This window comes from Phalangium opilio, unplaced genomic scaffold (assembly GCF_054372755.1).
Source record: "Phalangium opilio isolate 3A_F unplaced genomic scaffold, DU_Popi_V2 ptg000505l_1, whole genome shotgun sequence".
Taxonomy (NCBI): Eukaryota; Metazoa; Arthropoda; class Arachnida; order Opiliones; family Phalangiidae; genus Phalangium; species Phalangium opilio.
This window is the reverse complement of record NW_028324239.1, coordinates 424,143-441,856: the sequence shown is the minus strand read 5'-3', so window position 1 is coordinate 441,856 and position 17,714 is coordinate 424,143. Positions and strand designations below refer to the sequence as shown.

General features: G+C 42.7%; 1 protein-coding gene and 1 long non-coding RNA gene across 2 annotated transcripts; one reads left to right on the top strand and one right to left on the bottom strand.

Annotated features, from left to right (window-relative positions):
- Window positions 1–5,272: 5,272 nt before the first annotated feature.
- On the bottom strand, window positions 5,273–8,026 carry LOC149589759 (uncharacterized). Its single transcript, XM_089861789.1, has one exon. The coding sequence runs from the start codon at window positions 8,024–8,026 to the stop codon at window positions 5,273–5,275; it is 2,754 nt and encodes a 917-aa protein (XP_089717915.1).
- A 1,864-nt stretch (window positions 8,027–9,890) lies between these two features.
- LOC149589758 (uncharacterized) lies at window positions 9,891–11,648 on the top strand. The gene is made up of 2 exons (XR_016379556.1): window positions 9,891–10,654; window positions 10,969–11,648. It is a non-coding gene; the product is annotated as an uncharacterized LOC149589758 (long non-coding RNA).
- The last annotated feature ends 6,066 nt before the right edge of the window (window positions 11,649–17,714 follow it).

Here is a 17,714-nt window from a genome sequence, read left to right as displayed (position 1 = left end):
AAATCATTGAACTATTACGACAAGATAATCCGCCGGAACACCCAGATTTTGAGATGGTCAACAACTTGATATACAGAAAAGCATCTGGAACACGTCCAGCAAGAATTTATCTACCAAAATCTCTCCGAAGGGAAACCATGAGACTTCTACACGACCATCCTCTTTCCGCACATCGAGGACATTATATGACAAAAGAAAAAGTCGGACATAGATATTGGTGGCCCAATCTGGACAAGGACGTCAGGCAATACGTCAGAGAGTGCGTCCTCTGCCAACAATACAAAATAAGCAACCGAAAAACTCCCGGACTCATGATATCCACAATTCCGACCGGACCATTCGACAATATAGGAGTGGACATCATGGGACCATTTCCCATCAGCCGAAGAGGATATAAATTTCTACTCGTGTTCACAGACTACATGACCAAGTTCGTCGAGTTAATTCCTCTGAAAAGAATAACAGCAGATGCTTGTGCTCTAGCCTTAAAGAACTTTGTTTGCCGATGGGGAGCACCAAAACAGATCCTAAGCGATAGAGGAACTCAGTTCGTTTCCTCTCTGTGGCACAGCACATGCAAGCTATTCAACATTGGACCAATCCACACTTCCCCATATCATCCACAATCAAACATCACAGAACGGGTAAATCGAGTTCTAGGAGAAACAATCTCAATCTACGTGGAAAATAATCACCGAACGTGGGACGAAACCTTGAACGCTCTCGCCTTCGCGATAAATTCAGCTCCACATGAAACAACAAGGAGATCTCCATTTTACCTCAATATGGGAAGAGAACCAAGACTCCCATGGGACATTGATATCGGTATGCCATTGGAAGAATTTGAAGACAGATCCGAAACATTAAAGATATTAAAGGACCAATGGAAATTGACAAAGGACTTCTCGAAATTGGCTCAAGCCAAACAGAAAAAGTACTACGATTTGAGAAGAGAAGATCTCGAATTTGAAGTTGGAACGATAGTATGGAAGTTAACTCATCCCCTATCAAACGCCAATCTTGGTCGAATGGGAAAACTTTGCCCAAAATGGACTGGACCTTTCAAGATTATAGAAAAAAGAAGTCCCCTTGTCTACATCTTCGAGGATATGATCTCAGGACAGAAGACAGGTCCCATCAACATGTCTCAACTCAAGCTTTACCAAACCCCAGAAGTTCCACTGGAAGAAAATGAGGACTCAGATACTCCAAGAGAGGAAATAATCGAACCAGTAGAAGTCATCTCTGAGGAAACTGTCCACAAAGATGAACCTACTCAACCAAAAGAAGTCACATCTCCCCTGAGACCAAGAGTTCAAATTCCAAAAAGGAAACCACCTCAAAATGTACCAGAAGGAAGACCTCCGCCAGAAGAAAGACCTAAACCTTCCTCCGAGTCCTTCGAGGAAGTAGAAGGAATGTTCGGCCCATTCCGATTTGTTGACAGAATACCGAAAAAGAAAACTCAAGAACCAGATACACGTCAACCAGAAGAAATCCAACCGGAATTGGAGTCACAGGAAACCATTGTCAATCAAGGAGAGAAGCATCCTATACCCGAGCCATTGCCTGCAGGACCTCTAACTCCTCCAATGACGATTCAAGTGAATCCCCCTTCAACTCCTACAGTAGAAAGAACAAAAGGAAATCACCCTACGACAACAGAAGGAATCAGACCTAGAAGAAAAACGCTGAGAAAACTAAGCACATCTACTGATGAGGATAGAATGTCCGAACCAGAACCGGAAAAACGAGGTCATCCGACTACCTCTTCCGCCGCTCCTGGACCTAAAAGACGACCGGTTAGAAAATCATCAAGTAGCAGCTTCTCCAGTGACGAACCCGAGGTCCCCGATCTCCGAAAGAGAAGTCACCCAACGACCACATCTTCTTCCATAGCAGTTTTTCGGTTGCTTATTTTGTATTGTTTGCAGAGTACGCACTCTCTGACGTATTGCCTGACGTCCTTGTCCAGATTGGGCCACCAATATCTATGTCTGACTTTTTCTCTTGTCTTATAATGTCCTCGATGTGCGGAAAGAGGATGGTCGTGTAGAAGTCTCATGGTTTCCCTTCGGAGAGATTTTGGTAGATAAATTCTTGCTGGACGTGTTCCAGATGCTTTTCTGTATATCAAGTTGTTGACCATCTCAAAATCTGGGTGTTCCGGCGGATTATCTTGTCGTAATAGTTCAATGATTTCGCTAATAACGGGGTCTTCTCCTTGGGGACCGTCCATAAACTACGTCACACTCTTATGGGGGGGAGGAGGTTTCTAAATTTGTGACGGTCCGTGACAAGGGGGAGGGAGGGGTTCTTCGATGCGTGACGTCACATTTAGCATTGATTTTGTTACGAAGTCAGTAAGAGGCCGATTGGCTCTCTAATGTTATAGAAGAAGAAAGACAACATTCCATAGTCTACCGTTACAATAATTTACCAAAATTGTTATTCCATCATCACTTAAATAGTAGAAAATTTAAGCAATTATCTACTATTTACACCTTTATATAGCCAATTTAAATAGCGCATTTAAAATAAACAGCGTAAACTCTCTTATGTCTCTGTTTATTCGTCCCTATTATTTGTGAGGATGAATCAAATCCCCCTGCCGATTGAAATGGTTTCGATTCTTTGGCAAATTTTCTAAATCTCAAGCTCGATTAGTCTGTTTTCGGTGACAGTGTCGAAACCCAAAATTGTGCCCCTTTAACTAAGCTTTATGGAACTTTTTTGAAGCTTATAAAAAGCACATCCAGACATTAAAATTCTAAAGGTCAATCAGAGGGAAAAAGCTTAAAACGGAAGAGAACTTGAATTTTCAGCCGAGCAAAATATTTCTGAGAGGGCGCCATATTACTCAAAAAATTAATCAAATTAAATTTGTAAATTAAGACAAATCATAGTGCGGAGGGGGGGGGTAAAGAAATGTGACGTGGTTTTTAGGGGAGGGGTCTGAGAAAAGCGTGACGAAGCGTGATCTGGGGGGACGGGGGGGTCAGAAAATACTTTTTTTCGCGTGACGTAGTTTATGGACGGTCCCTTGGGCGGTAATAATGTCATCTCGGTCGAAGATGTGAAAGTTCGCGTGTGGAAATGGAGGAAGAATGTACGCATGATGAGAATGATCCGATGGTACATTAGAATTTTCGGATGATGCTTCTTGATTTTCTTCTTCCATGGTGGAGGCGACTGACATGGCAAACAGTCCAAGAGGAGCTCTTGAAAGGGCGTCTGCGACTATATTTTCGACTCCTTTCTTGTGTTGGACTTTAAAGTCGAAGGTTTGGAGATACATTGCCCATCTTTTATATTCTGTTAACTCTATATAATAACTGAGAAATAACTAGTCTATTTCAGTAGCGATATGGTTTATTGAGTGTTACAATAATGAATTGATACATGTATTACGCGCGTGTGTCTACTGTGAGGCCGGGAGCCCGAATGGCGCGTGTTCGCTTCCTCACACGCGGAATATAGGGAAGCGCCTCTATAAGTGGAGAGCGTGGCGCCATCTGTAACGCGGTGCATGTATTGTATATACATAACAGTACCTTCCTGATAGATGAAATGTTCAGGGATATAGAAAATGGAACATTGAGAAAACAAAAACATTTAAGAGATAAAAAACACGGATTAGTCTAACAACAATAATTAAAAGATAGTTGAACGAATTAGTCTAACAAAACAATCTAAAGATAATAGTCCGAACATGAACTAACACGGATCATTGTTCACAAATTGAGACGGTTCGGGGCCTCCTGATACGTGGTGGATGCGCGTAAGCGGTAGAAGGATCGGTGCGGTGTTGAGATACGGGTGTGTGCGTAATGGGCGGAACTGATGATGCATGAGGTAGTGCGAGTGGTTCTTGCACCAGAGAAGTGGCAGGTTGTTCCGTGGGCAGTGCATGACTGGGACTGGCAGTCGGTTCCCACGCCCCAGGTGCGGCAGGTGGATCCCCGGCCGGCCTCATGTGAGGACTGGGAAAGATCGTGGCCAAAGAGGACCGAGTTAGCGGATCTAGCGGCTTCGGGGACGTTGGCAATCGCAGGCGGATTTGATTTTTATGGCGCCGTATCGGGCCATGCGGTGTTTGGATAAGATGCATCATAGTTCCGAGATGCGCGGTTATGGTACCCTCGAACCAGTTGGGACCTTTCCCGAAGTTTTTTGCGTAAACAGGGTCATTGATGCGAAACTTGCGTGGACCCAAAGCGAGGGGGTTGCAGAGGTCGAGGGTAGTTAAGATAGCCCGGCCGCCGAACATTAGCGAGAATGGGGACTGCCCATTGAGAGTCGGGGTGCGACGATGATTACATAGTATTTTCGCCAGACGGGCATCTAATGACCCCGATTTGTGTGTGTCCAGCCCGAGATTGAGAAGGTGTATGGCATCATTACTTCCCCCTTGAATCTTCCTGAGGCTAGATTTGATGGTGCGCACGCTGCGCGCGGCGCGACCATTTGAAGCGGGATGGTAAGGGGGTGTGAGGACATGTTTTATGCCAGCGGTGGAGGCATAGGCCTGGAAGGGTCCGCTGGTAAAACACGTGGCATTGTCGGTGACGAGCGTCTGAATGATTCCAAAACGTGCGATATGTTTCGTGAGAAATCCTATCACAGCCTCGCTGCTCGTGGTGCGCATTATTTCCACTTCAATCCACTTAGTGTATGCGTCAGCTAAAATGAAGAGGAATTTACCTTCAAGGGGGCCTGCGAAATCGGCATGGGCCCGCTCCCACGGGGTTTGTGGCGGCGCCCATGGTGTATGGCTGGACGCAGGCATGGCAGCCTCTTGCTGGCAGGTGGCGCAGGTTTTTACCAGAGTTTCGATGTCCCCGTCTATGTTTGGCCACCAGACGCGTGAACGGGCCGTGGCCTTCATGCCAACAATCCCTTGATGGGAGCTATGCAGCTCGAGGAGCATGGCGTGGCGTTTACTGCGAGGGATACTGACCCTATTTCCCAACAGAAGGATGTTGTTGAACGTGGAAAGGTCGTTGCGTCGACGGTAGTAAGGAGCCAAAGGGCTGGGGATGGTCGTAGTGGGCCATCCATGCTGCATGTAAGCACGAAGTTGCATGAGGTCGGTGTCGGCGAGAGTGAGATGATCGAGTTCCGCGACGGTGAGTGGGCCGGACGCGGTCACAGCGCGGAGTAAGAAAACGTACTCGGCCGGGACAGGTGTGTCTTCGGACGAGAGGGGGAGGGGCAAGCGGCTTAGGGCATCGGCATTTTGATGTTGTGCACCCTTTTTGTATCGGATCTCTTATGTATACGCGGCCAGAAGGAGCGCCCACCGTTGAAGGCGCGCGGCGGCCAATTGAGGCACTGGTTTGTTGGATGCGAGGAGAGTAACCAGCGGTTTGTGGTCGGTTAAGAGAATAAATTTCTTACCATAGATGTAATCGCGAAATTTTCTGACGCCAAATATTATTGCGAGAGCTTCTCGGTCCAACTGGGAGTAGTTCCGTTCGGCGCGCGTGAGACTGCGGGAAGCAAAAGCGATGGGTCGTTCGCTACCGTCAACTTCATGGGAAATGACGGCGCCCACGCCCACCGGGGAAGCATCGCAAGCCAAAACGACCTCCTTGTGTACGTCATAATGTATTAAAAGGTTAGAACTCTTCAGGGTGTTTTTGGCCGCTTGAAACGCCTCGTCCTGTTCTGGGCCCCAAGTCCACTTGGCGGCCTTGTGCAAAAGAGCATAAAGCGGGGATAACCGTGTAGCATTGTTGGGTAAAAACTTAGAGTAGTAGTTTAAAAGGCCAAGGAATGAACGGAGAGTCTCCACATTGACCGGAGGCGGGGCATCCATGATCGCACTCATCTTGGAGACCTGTGGGTGTAACCCCGCCGCGTCGAGGGTGTGTCCCAAGAACTCCACTGAGCGAACCAAAAATTTACATTTTTCCCGTTTTAACTTGAGGTTGTGTGAGCGGAAAAGCGCCAGTGTTTGGTTGAGCTGCACGAGATGGTCCTGCGACGTTTTGCCGCCAATGAGGACATCATCTTGGAACGGAAAAACTTGGTGCAAGGAGCGGAGCAGATTTTCCATTATGCGTTGGAAAATGGCGGACGATGAGGCCACACCCTGCGTCAGGCGGTTGAAAACAAATAATCCAAAAGGTGTGTTGATAGCGACGTACTGACGCGACTCGGTATCTAACTCGATTTGATTATATGCCTCTCTGATGTCAAGCTTCGAGAAATAGCGACATCCCGCCAGACGTGCGAAAAGGTCTTCTGGTTTTGGAAGAGGGTATTTGTCCACATTGAGTTGCGGGTTAAGGGTGGATTGAAAATCGCCGCAAATGCGAATGGCGCCCGCTTCCTTTTTCTGGACGGGAACTATGGGAGATGCCCAGTCAGAGTGGTGGATTTCTTCGATGATACCCTCACGTTCCATGCGCCGGATTTCGGTCTCCACGGCAGCGGCTCGCGCATAGGGAATGGATCGGGCCTTGCAAAAGACCGGGACAGCGTCGGGCTTGACGTGGAGGTGGACTTGTAGGCCCTTGAGTTTGCCTACGCCGGACGAGAAAACCGCTTGATGAGTGGCCAAGATCTGCTCCAGGGTGGAGGCGTCAGAAGATGGTAAAGCAGGCCGGGGAAGCGACAGCTGATGGACCGGCGGGCCCTGTAACGAGGGTAGGATATCGAGGGCGGAGTATATCCAGGTGCGACCGCAAAGGTTGGGGCCAGGGCCGTTCACCACTAGCAATGGTAACGTGGCATGGCGACCCGCGTACTGTACGTGAACCGACAATTGCCCCAAAACGTCCACTACGTTACCCGAGTAGGAACGGAGATTTAAGGCAAAAGGGACCAATTCCGCGCGATTTGGCAGGGCGTGATAAACAGCGGCGGTGATCATCGCGTGGCCGGAACCAGTATCCATCTCGAAGTCTATAGGCTGGCCATTGACGGTACAGGTAAGCGTTTCGGGTGGCGGCGTGGGTATCACCTGACTAGGCGCCGTAGCCGCTGCAGTTGCAACGTCCACGTGATAAATGGGACTGTCCAGGTACTCGTCGTGGGTACGGTGCTGGTGCTGGGCAGCGGCACTTAAATGGTTCGTGGCATCATCGTCGACGTCCTGCGAGTAGTCAGGCGATTCGGTTTCAATTCGGTGCGCTCGATAAGGCGGTGGCAATCGCCGAAGTCCAGGAGTTGCAGCGTTTCCACCAAACGTAAGTAGACAGCCACGAGCCACGTGGCCTGACTTATGGCATAAAGCGCAAATGGCAGAAAGGTGGGGGCACTCACTGCCTTTATGCCCTACACCAGCGCAGCGGATGCAAGCATTTGCGTCCACGCGGAAACGGCCATTGACGACTTTGCCGCGTGGTTTAGGAACGGTAACGCTAGTGTTCAAGCTGGGGGAACCCCCACCCGATGTGGGGTGCGATTGCGGCTTCCGTATGGGTGGCGGTCGAGCGTGCTGGGGTTGATGGATACGATGGTTGCCCGTACCTGAACCGTTTTGCTGCTGGATAATGAGGGTATTACGTGCGGCGTTCTCCATAGCCACCAGCATTTTGGTGGCGCTCTCCAAGGTCAGTTTGCTATCTTCCTCTGCAAACAATCGTTGTTGCATCCCTGTGTCGTTGATGCCGCAGACCAAACGGTCAAGGATTAGCTCGTTGAGTAGGGAACCCATGAATTCGCAGTGTTTGCTCAGTTTGCGGAGCTCTGTGATATACATTTGCACGGTTTCGTCAGGGTTGCGGCTGCGGCTATTGAAATGGTAGCGCTCGATAATGCGTGAGGGCTTTGGATCAAAGTGTGTGGCCAGGGAAAGCTTCAATTCATCATAGGACTTCGTGCTTATCTCCACGGGATGGTACAGTTCCACCAGCATATCATGGGTACGGGCCGAGAGTGCAGTACGCAGAATATCGGCCTTCCGCCCAGCCGAAGTAATCTCATTGGCAAAAAAATAAGCATCTAACCTTTGGGCATATTTATGCCAGGAATCAGCATGCTCATCGAACGTAGGGAAAAGACCAAACGACCCCATAGTCTCGTGATGTGGTTGAAAGCGGAATGGACGGCCCGAAACGGAGGGAGAAAACGCGTCGCGATGTGTAAAAAACGAAGCGGAAAACCCGAGGTGGCGGATTCGGAACGGTAATGGCGGCCGTAGGCGCGAAAGGTAGTAGCGGCGAGGACCCTTTGTGTAGGGACGGGAAACCTGAGCTACGAAACGGGTGGGAAACGCACTTTGTCTGGAAAAACGCTTAGACAAATCCCATCTCCATCGCCAATTTTATATTCTGTTAACTCTATATAATAACTGAGAAATAACTAGTCTATTTCAGTAGCGATATGGTTTATTGAGTGTTACAATAATGAATTGATACATGTATTACGCGCGTGTGTCTACTGTGAGGCCGGGAGCCCGAATGGCGCGTGTTCGCTTCCTCACACGCGGAATATAGGGAAGCGCCTCTATAAGTGGAGAGCGTGGCGCCATCTGTAACGCGGTGCATGTATTGTATATACATAACACCATCTGACGAGTTTTGAATTTGGCTCCTTGAGTCCGACTAGCCATAGTAGTGCTTTATGGTCTGTCACGACGGTGAAAGGTCTGCTTTAAAGGTACGGGCGGAAATGTCCTATGGCCCAGTAGATTGCGAGACATTCCTTCTCGGATGTGCTATAATTTGCTTCGGCATTCCTTAGATTTATGCTGGCGTAAGCGATCATGACTTCAATTCCTTCTTGAATTTGAGATAGCATTGCTCCCAGGCCGGCATCTGAGGCGTCCGTAGTTAGGATGCTTGGTGCATCTGGTTTGTATGCTGCAAGAGGTGGAGAACTGCAGATGGCGTTCTTGATTTTCTGGAATGCTTCCTCTTGTGCTGGACCCCATTCGAATTTGACTCCTTTCTTTTTTAACTGGTTGAGAGGAGTGGCTATCTTCGAGTAGTGTGGTATAAATCTGTGGTGCCATCCAGCCATTCCGAGGAATCGTTGAAGTTGTTTCAGCGTCTTCGGCTGGGGAAAGTCCTTGATGGCTTCCACTTTGGACGGATCTATGTAGATTCCTGTTTCGTTTATGACGTGTCCCAGGACTACTGCTTCTGACTGGGCAAATCGGCATTTCGTCAGTTGAAGTGTGAGGCCGGCGTTCTTCAATTTAGTCATGACGTATTCCAGAGCGTTCTTCTGCTCCTTTCAAGTTTCGGATGCGATCAAGATGTCATCTAAGTATACGACGATAGAGAAATTTTCTCCATCCCGGAAGACTTCATCCATCAGACGCTGGAAGGTTCTTGGCGCATTGCAAAGTCCAAAAGGGAGAACATTGAATTCATATTTCCCAGCGTGAGTGATGAAGGCGGTCTTTGGCGAGCTTCCTGGTTCCATTTCGACTTGCCAGTAGCCTAACTTCAGGTCCAACGATGTGATGTATTTGGGTTTCCCCAACTTACTTAAGGTTTCGTCGATCCGAGGAGTAAGGTAAGGATCCTTTATGGTGATTGCGTTCAGTTCCCGAACGTCGATGCAGAAGCGGTACTTCTTTTTCCTGTTCCGGATCCGTCGTCTTGTTCAAGGATCACGACTGGTGAAGCCCATGGTGACGTGGATGGTTTGATGATGCCATCTTTTAGCATGTCGTAGATATTTTGTTCGATGATTTTCTTCTTGTCGTCGCTAACTCGGTATGCTCTTTTATGTATAGGCTTAGCGTTACTTGTGTGTATTTCATGGACGACCAGACTGGTTCGTCCTAACTTGTCACTGAATAGTTCACGGAATCTGAGAAGGAGCTCCTTCAACTCTCTTTTCTGCTTGTACGAGAGAGAGGTTGAATCAACTGCTTCGTTGACGTTATTTACCATTTGAGGTGAGGGGGGCAATTTATCCTCCGACACCTCTAATTCTAGGAGAGCGATAGCTCTCTTAGATAAGACCTCATACCGACTTTAATGTATAAGGATGGTTTTTTGATTGGTTATAACTTTTTTTGTATCGCATTAACTGCTTTGAAAAATTTCCACAGAACTACAATTCGGGCCCTCAATATGTGGTTAAAATTTCAAGAAGATCCACCCATTAGTTTATTGTATAAAAAATAAAGTTGCTAAGGGTGGTTTTCATTTCCATAAAATTAATCAGCCCTTTTGGTGAAAAAGTTAAATTTTCCCATAGAAATAACATGGAGTTTTTTTCAAATTTAGCCATTTTGTGGCCACCCTTTTGAAATGAAATATTCGTTTGTTACGTTTGGGAACGGTTTTATATCAAAATTTAAACCTTTTTCTAGGACAATTTTTAAGGTTTTTGAGAAAAATTAATTTTAAGTATGTTTAATTTTAAATTTTAAAAACTACCCCAATCTGCGATATTTTAGCATGGATACGCTGTTTTATTGGTAAATATCAGCGCGACCAATATTGGCCTTTTTTTACGTATAGTTGCGTCATAATAATCCGATTGTTTTTTCTTAATGCCTTTTGGTTGAAATGGCCTATCGATAGTGAGATAAGACTGCTTTAATATTGCCGCCGTGACAAATTACCCCGTTTGTGGCCGCCATTTTTTTAAGGGGAAAAAATTTGAGAGTGGGTCCTTTTTCGTTGCCATTTTCATATTTTTTGAGGATTTGCTCATGGATGGATTTTAAATATAATATAAAGTAGGTTTCAAGCTTTAATATAAGCCTAATTTCATAATTTTCCACCTTTTTATTGTCCCACAATCTATTTCTAAACTTGGCACTTTCTTTAAGGCGGTGAAATTGCGCTAAGCCTTGGCTTACCTTTAATTTTTGCCATTTTTAAAAATGTTTACCTCTTGTTGTTACTTCGCCTTCTCGTATCGTCGTGTTTTTAAAGTTTAGACTTTGAAAGTAGTGCTTAGTTTTCTTAAATATTACTTAATTGTATAAAATTTCAATATTATAATTGCCTAATACGTCCGTATTAACGAATTCAATGTTTTTTGTTGAAGGGACGCGCCTTGCATTTGAATTTCGTTCCCTCGAAACTACCCCCTTTAAGAGACCGGCCGCCGGAGGCTTTTTCTTCTACGCCCTCTCGGTCGCTCGTTCAGCCCCGATTCCCCCGAAAACAGCTGTATTCATTCATATTTCAGTTTCATTGAGTTTAAAAAAAATTAGTTCCACCATTGGTTAATTTTCAATATTGACCAATCGACAATCAAAAATTTTAATAACTAAATTACAAAGACCGGTTCAAAACCATATTAGTTTTGAAACGATTAAATTATAATTTTAAACATATATACTAGTTAATTCCTCGTAGGTAATTAGTTTATTTCCTTAGTGAAATTAATGCTGAATATTATATACACAAAGTAAATAATAAATTAACTTCTAAAATTTAAATGTAAAGTGTGTGCATTATTTCCCAATTAATAAAAGATATCCACCTATTTTCATTCAAATTAATTACTAATTTGTGGATAATGGATAGAAAATGTCGAGCTCTAATTGCGATATAGCTAAAATCAATCCCACGGGCTAATTATATTACAATATAACCTTTGCCCTATGTTTACTGTTTTGAATTTTATTTGTAAAATTTAAAACATAAAATAGTATTACAATTTTTTTTAATTAAATAATTATTAATAAATTTCAATAAAATAAATTCTGGTTAAATACATAACACTACTTTTTATTAATTTTCTGAAATTATCAGAGCTAAATATCAAAGACACATATTTAATTGCTCTCATTTCGACACAACTGCAACCGTATAGATTTATTCATTTAATAACATTTCTCATTTCTAATTATTTAAATTCAAAGGGCTGTATTAACTTTTAAAGGTGAAAACCCAGCTGACTTAGAAGTAAAAAAATACCAGGCTGCCAGGCTGTCTCTTTACACAACAGAGTTGGCCATTCTCGCTTATGAGAAATGAATCCTTGTCATATGCATCTCTGGACTTTAGGAGCTCCAGGACTCCCAACTGAATCAGGGTGGGAAATAGGGATTTTTTTAAAACTAGACATTGGGCCAGCGACCCTCTGCCCAGGAATAAATGAACTGGTCCATGACCATTGACCAGGGCGCGGCGTCTGCTAAACTAAAGAAGTGGGTAATTAAAATAGTTGAGATAATGTCTGGACCCTGGTTACCCTAGAATTTCCTTAGTGGTCCTGTGGACCACTGCTCACCCTTCGATTTAATTTTTAAACTGGTCATTTTCCCTGTGCCACCGCCTTATTTGCAACGCTGAACTGAAGATTTCTTTTGACCGGACCATAGCCTACTCGATCACGCGCAACACGTCGCAAGCTGCTTGCGCTATAGCGCGAGTCAGGGTGGGAAATAAGGATTTTTTTAAACTGGACATTAGGCCAGAGACCCTCCTGACTTGGAATAAATAAACTAGTCCGTGACAATTGGCCAGAGCACGTCGTCTGCTAAGCTAAGGAAGTGGATAATTAAAATATTAGAATTTTAATGTGTGGACTCTGGTTACCCTTGAATTTTTTAGTAGTCTCGTGGACCACTGACCCCCCTCCGATTTAATTTTTGAACTGTACCAGGCAATTTTTAAACTCGTCATTTGCCCTGTGTTACCGCCTTATTTCCCACGCTGGCGCGAGTTGCTTTGCGTTGTCGAGTGCGTGATGGAGCGGGCTATGCCTGGAGTCCCAACCCCCGTTACTTACTACCAAAATACCCACTAGCATAGCCCACTCGATCACGCTCTCTTTTCCCCGGCTACATATTTTGAAGAGGGCACTTTTTAGGCGTATTTATTAACAATCTTGGATCACCTTTGTGGACTTTTAGGGTAGCCCTTATAAACTGAGTCGGCATTGCCCTGACTATTTTGTGTTTAAGGTTTATAAGCTTAATATCAAACAGACGTTAGTTAATGCTACAAAAAAAGTTCGAAATTGATAATCTCGGATCGTCTTTGAGAAGTTTTAAGGATATCCGAATTTCATATTGGGCTTATGAAAAGTTTGAGCTAAAGGTTAAACAGACATAAATCAGCGTTTTAAAAAATTGTGTAAAACTGTCAATTTGGTCCTATTTGTGGAATTTTTAGGGGAGCGCCTCGCGTTTCAATAAAGGGTTGTAAAAAATTGTATTATGTTAATTACAATAAGAATACAAACTTTCAATGAGTTACGTTTTTATTTTTTGGAGTATCATTATAAATAAATGACTGATTGAGCTAAAGTTACGGTCCCCTTTTTATATGTTTCTGCTTAGTGTAGATTTTGAAAATGTAAAACCAGGAGCAGATGACAAAGGAGTCTCGGACGCTAGCTTCCATAATGTAGAGGGCAATGGGATCCGCGAACGTCACGATTATTAACCAAAACCATTACGCCAGTGCCACCTCTCGTAGGAAATTTGAGCTTTATTTTCCAACCAATAGCGTGGCTGCAAAGTCTCGAAAGGAGATCTGGGAAATCGCGTCTGGAGCCTCTATTTATAAATACGTATCGTCTGCTTATAATAAGTATAGGCTTAACGAGTATTAGAGTTAAAAAATGGATTTCAACGGCGTTTTAGTCATTTTTGGGACTAAAATTGATAATGAAAAGCCCAGGGAGTAACGTATGTACACTATTAAAAAACTAAAATATGTTTTTTTCTAAATTTCTTCTGGAATAAATTGATAGCTACAAGAGGTTGGGAAAAGAAATCACTCACGATTTTTTAAAACCAAAAAAGTAAGATATAGTGATATCGTTTTCCAACCTCTTGTAGCAGTCAATTAATTCAAAAGCAATACGGAATGTTTTGGCCCTAAAACACATATATAACATTGTGTTTCGGCATCTTTTAAAACCTTGCATTCATCTTTTGAAAACCAGAGTCCAATCATTCCAGTGGGCACAAATTGTTAACTAAGCCTTGGCTTACCTGGCTTTTGATGTGTTTCTCTGCTAGTTTGGACGTACTTTGACTATTCAGTAGGTTTAAATCACAAAATGTAGTCTTATCTTTTATCTTAACACCAACGGTTACAGCTGTTTGAATAATGTAATTAAATTGTGTATATTTATGTCGCCAACATATAAGACGAACCCCAGTAGCCACCGTTAGTCCGTTATTACAAAAAAAATTCCCAGCAGCCTTTGGTGCCAAATATAATCCACCAAAAGCATCGTCTGCTATTCTGTCTGATAGCGCCTCTATGGCAAACGATACCACTACAGCTGTGACGTACGCGGGTCCCATTGCCCTCTACATTGTGGAAGCTGGGGTCCGAGACTCCTTTGTCATCTGCTCCTGGTAAAACAGTTTCTTAACAATCTTAATTAAAGTGAAGACTGAAGGAGCAGATATTAATCAAAAATGTCTTGATTAGAATCAAGTCCTAAAAAGTATCGATAAGACTGAGGTTATCACTTGTCTGAAGGATCAGATATTAATTTTTCTTTTTAATTGAAACTTAAAGGCATGCTTAAGAAAAAAACAACGTTCCATTACCGTTTTCCGTTGAAATAACTTATTTTACAGGTAATCAATTTCAAAAATTTACTTGTCTCGGGTTTTCGGGCACAATTCCATTCCCCCAAAACATTTTATCATTACATTAATTACTTTTGAGAGATAAATGTCAAAATAAGCTTTAAAACAATAAAAAACTGAATGAGCGGTCTGTTTAGCCATGACCAAAACCTTCAAATCAGTGTTGCTAATGTTAGAAAATGGATGTTCCCACTTCCATTTTAAAAATTTGCCGCATTTCCCACACCCCCTTTTTTACAGTCATATTTATCTGGACTATTTTATCATACTAAGTTTAATATGGAATATCACTCCGCATGGCTTTGACAATTTGTACAAATGCTATAAAGCTTTAAAATTCTCAAAATATGCTTTCTTTTTTTTTCAGTGCCAAACTTAAAATCACCGAATTTATTTCAAAATGTCGCTTGAAATTATTAAACCGGATAAAATTTTCGAAAATGCACTTATTTTAACTGTGCAGTTAAAATTAGTGCATTTTTGAAAATTTTGCACTATTAACCCTTGAACAGGAAAATTCCGACATTTGATTGATTTCGGAAAAATATTACTTTTTCCCCACAGAGCCTAAAACCAAACCTAAATCTCCCACGATGTGGGAAATTACCCACACATTGGCAACACTGCTTTAAAAACTTACAACAAGCACACTTTCGAGACATGTTCTGAACAAATTAGTGCTTAACCCTCTAATAGTACGACCACGGAGAATTGATGTAAACTGTAGTTGAAATATATTCATGTGCGACCTGCGGCACTGAATGGTCTCTAACCATTGTTTGAAACTAGAGAGAGAAATAGTGAGCAGCATTAATCATGTCCTGAGCTATGAGAATGAACAGTATGACTGTTGACTGAAGTACACTAGACATTACATCATTTTGCATAACCACGAGTAAAAATCTAACTGTCCCTACATAATTTTCCGCCATTGTTTTAAAACGTATCCACTGCGAAGCATACCGGGCACAAATGAGGGAACCTTTTAAAACTCAATGTCATACACGTACTCTCTCAAAAGTAATTAATGTAATGATAAAATGTTTTGGGGGAATGGAATTGTGCCCGAAAACCCGAGATAAGTAAATTTTTGAAATTGATTACCTGTAAAATAAGTTATTTCAACGGAAAACGGTAATGGAACGTTGTTTTTTTCTTAAGCATGCCTTTAAGTTTCAATTAAAAAGAAAAATTAATATCTGATCCTTCAGACAAGTGATAACCTCAGTCTTATCGATACTTTTTAGGACTTGATTCTAATCAAGACATTTTTGATTAATAGTTTAAGTGTTAATCCATTGATTGAGCATATTAAAGTTCCAAAATCGATAATGGTATTCCAATCTCTAGGAAATCTTGGCCTAATATAGCATCATATAGGAACGAAGGGACAATATGAAACTCTTGACTAAAATTCCTAATGATGTCTTGTTCGAATTTTATTTCAAAATCTAATACTGTTGATCCTTTAGTAAAAGAGTACTGTCCGTTCCCCATGACTATGCATTCTGATCTTTCTGACTTAGGTTCTAGTCTATTTTCTCCCCTAAATCTTTGTATGGCCCTCCATTGGTCTAGGCTTATCATGGATACTTCAGCACCATTATCGATTCTTGTATGTAGGATTGTGTGTTCAAATTTTAATTTTATTAAATGAGGGTTCCTCTTTGGGAGCCCTCTTCTTTGAATTGTGGCCAAGTGAAGTGGTGTGGTCACAATTCGGTCTTCTTCTTCAGGGACTATTGGGTTGCGGGAGGGAAACGTCCTCTGGTAACCCCCCCCCCGAATTGGCGTCTCCCGGAAACTGACCTCGATTTCTTTCCATTCTGGCTGATGGGCACTCGTTTGCGTAGTGACCCAAGCCACCGCAGTTGAAACAGATTATTTGACGGGCGTCCTGGTTGACTACCGGAGGGATTCGTCCTTCCTGGGCCTGGTCCTGTTGACGTCTTGGAATTGATGGAAGGGCTAGTTGTCGAGGTTCTTGTTCCCTGGTTTCTCTAGTTTGATTTCTTGATTCGAAGACTCGAGTCCGGCGAGGATATTCGTCTCGTTGTAGATTTTGTCGTCTTAGTTGATTTCTTGTCTCAAGGTGGGATTGCCTTGTTTGGGGGTTGGGTCTCGGGAAAGGAACTCTATAATTTGGAGCTGGGTAGCTTTGAGGGACATATTGGGCAGGGAAGGGATTTGGAGATCCTTCCGGAAGAGGGAGGGTTGTGTTCCCATGAGGGATGAACCGCTCAAAGTTTGTGTCCGTGTTGGTGTTCCCATATGCGGGATGTACCCGGATGGAGTTGTTACTGGGGTACAAACCGTTGTTGGGGGAGCTACCTGCTGTATGACTGGCTGTGGAGGCAATATCTGGGTTTGGGGTATCACTTGTGACTGTGAGACTGAAACCATTATTTTTCTACTTTTTGCTTTAATTCAAGCATATGTAACGATATTCATTCAAAAAACTGTTAAAATTCAATTTTCAATAAGAAATCGTTGTCACGGATTTTGTAACTTGAAGAAAAAAAACATGGATTTTTTCGGTACACTTTTGAATGCATTTTTTTCTGGACAAATTTTTGACCGAATTCAGCTTAAATACCTATAAATACTCATTAAAAGTGATTTCATCTCGATTGATCAATAAATAAAATTGTATCTTGATTTTTAATACCATTTTCAAAATCGACGTTTCTCGGCCAGAGAAGCACATTTTGAGTATTTTTTTCACTATTTTCAAATATAACCACTGAAACCATTATTTTTGTACTTTTTGCTTTAAATCAAGCATATGTAACGTAATTCATTCAAAAAACAGTTAAAACTCAATTTTCAATAAGAAATCGTTGTCAAGAGTTTTGTATCTTGAAGAAAAAAAACATGCGATTTTTTCGGTACACTTTTGAATGCGTTTTTTTCTGGACAAATTTTTGACCGAATACATCTTAAGTACCTATAAAATACTAAATAAAGTGATTTCATCTCGATTGATCAATAAATAAAAATGTATCCTGATTTTTAATACCATTTTCAAAATCGACGTTTCTCGGCCAGAGAAGCACATTTTGAGCATTTTTTCACTATTTTAAATATAACCACTGAAACCATTATTTTTGTACTTTTTGCTTTACTTCAAGCATATGTAACGATATTCATTCAAAAAACTGTTAAAATTCAATTTTCAATAAGAAATCGTTGTCACGGATATTTTATCTTGAAAAAAAAAACATGC

Coding starts and splice junctions, on each gene's coding strand:
- LOC149589759 (XM_089861789.1), bottom strand. CDS start 8,026: ATGGGGTCGTTTGGTCTTTTCCCTACGTTCGATGAGCATGCTGATTCC.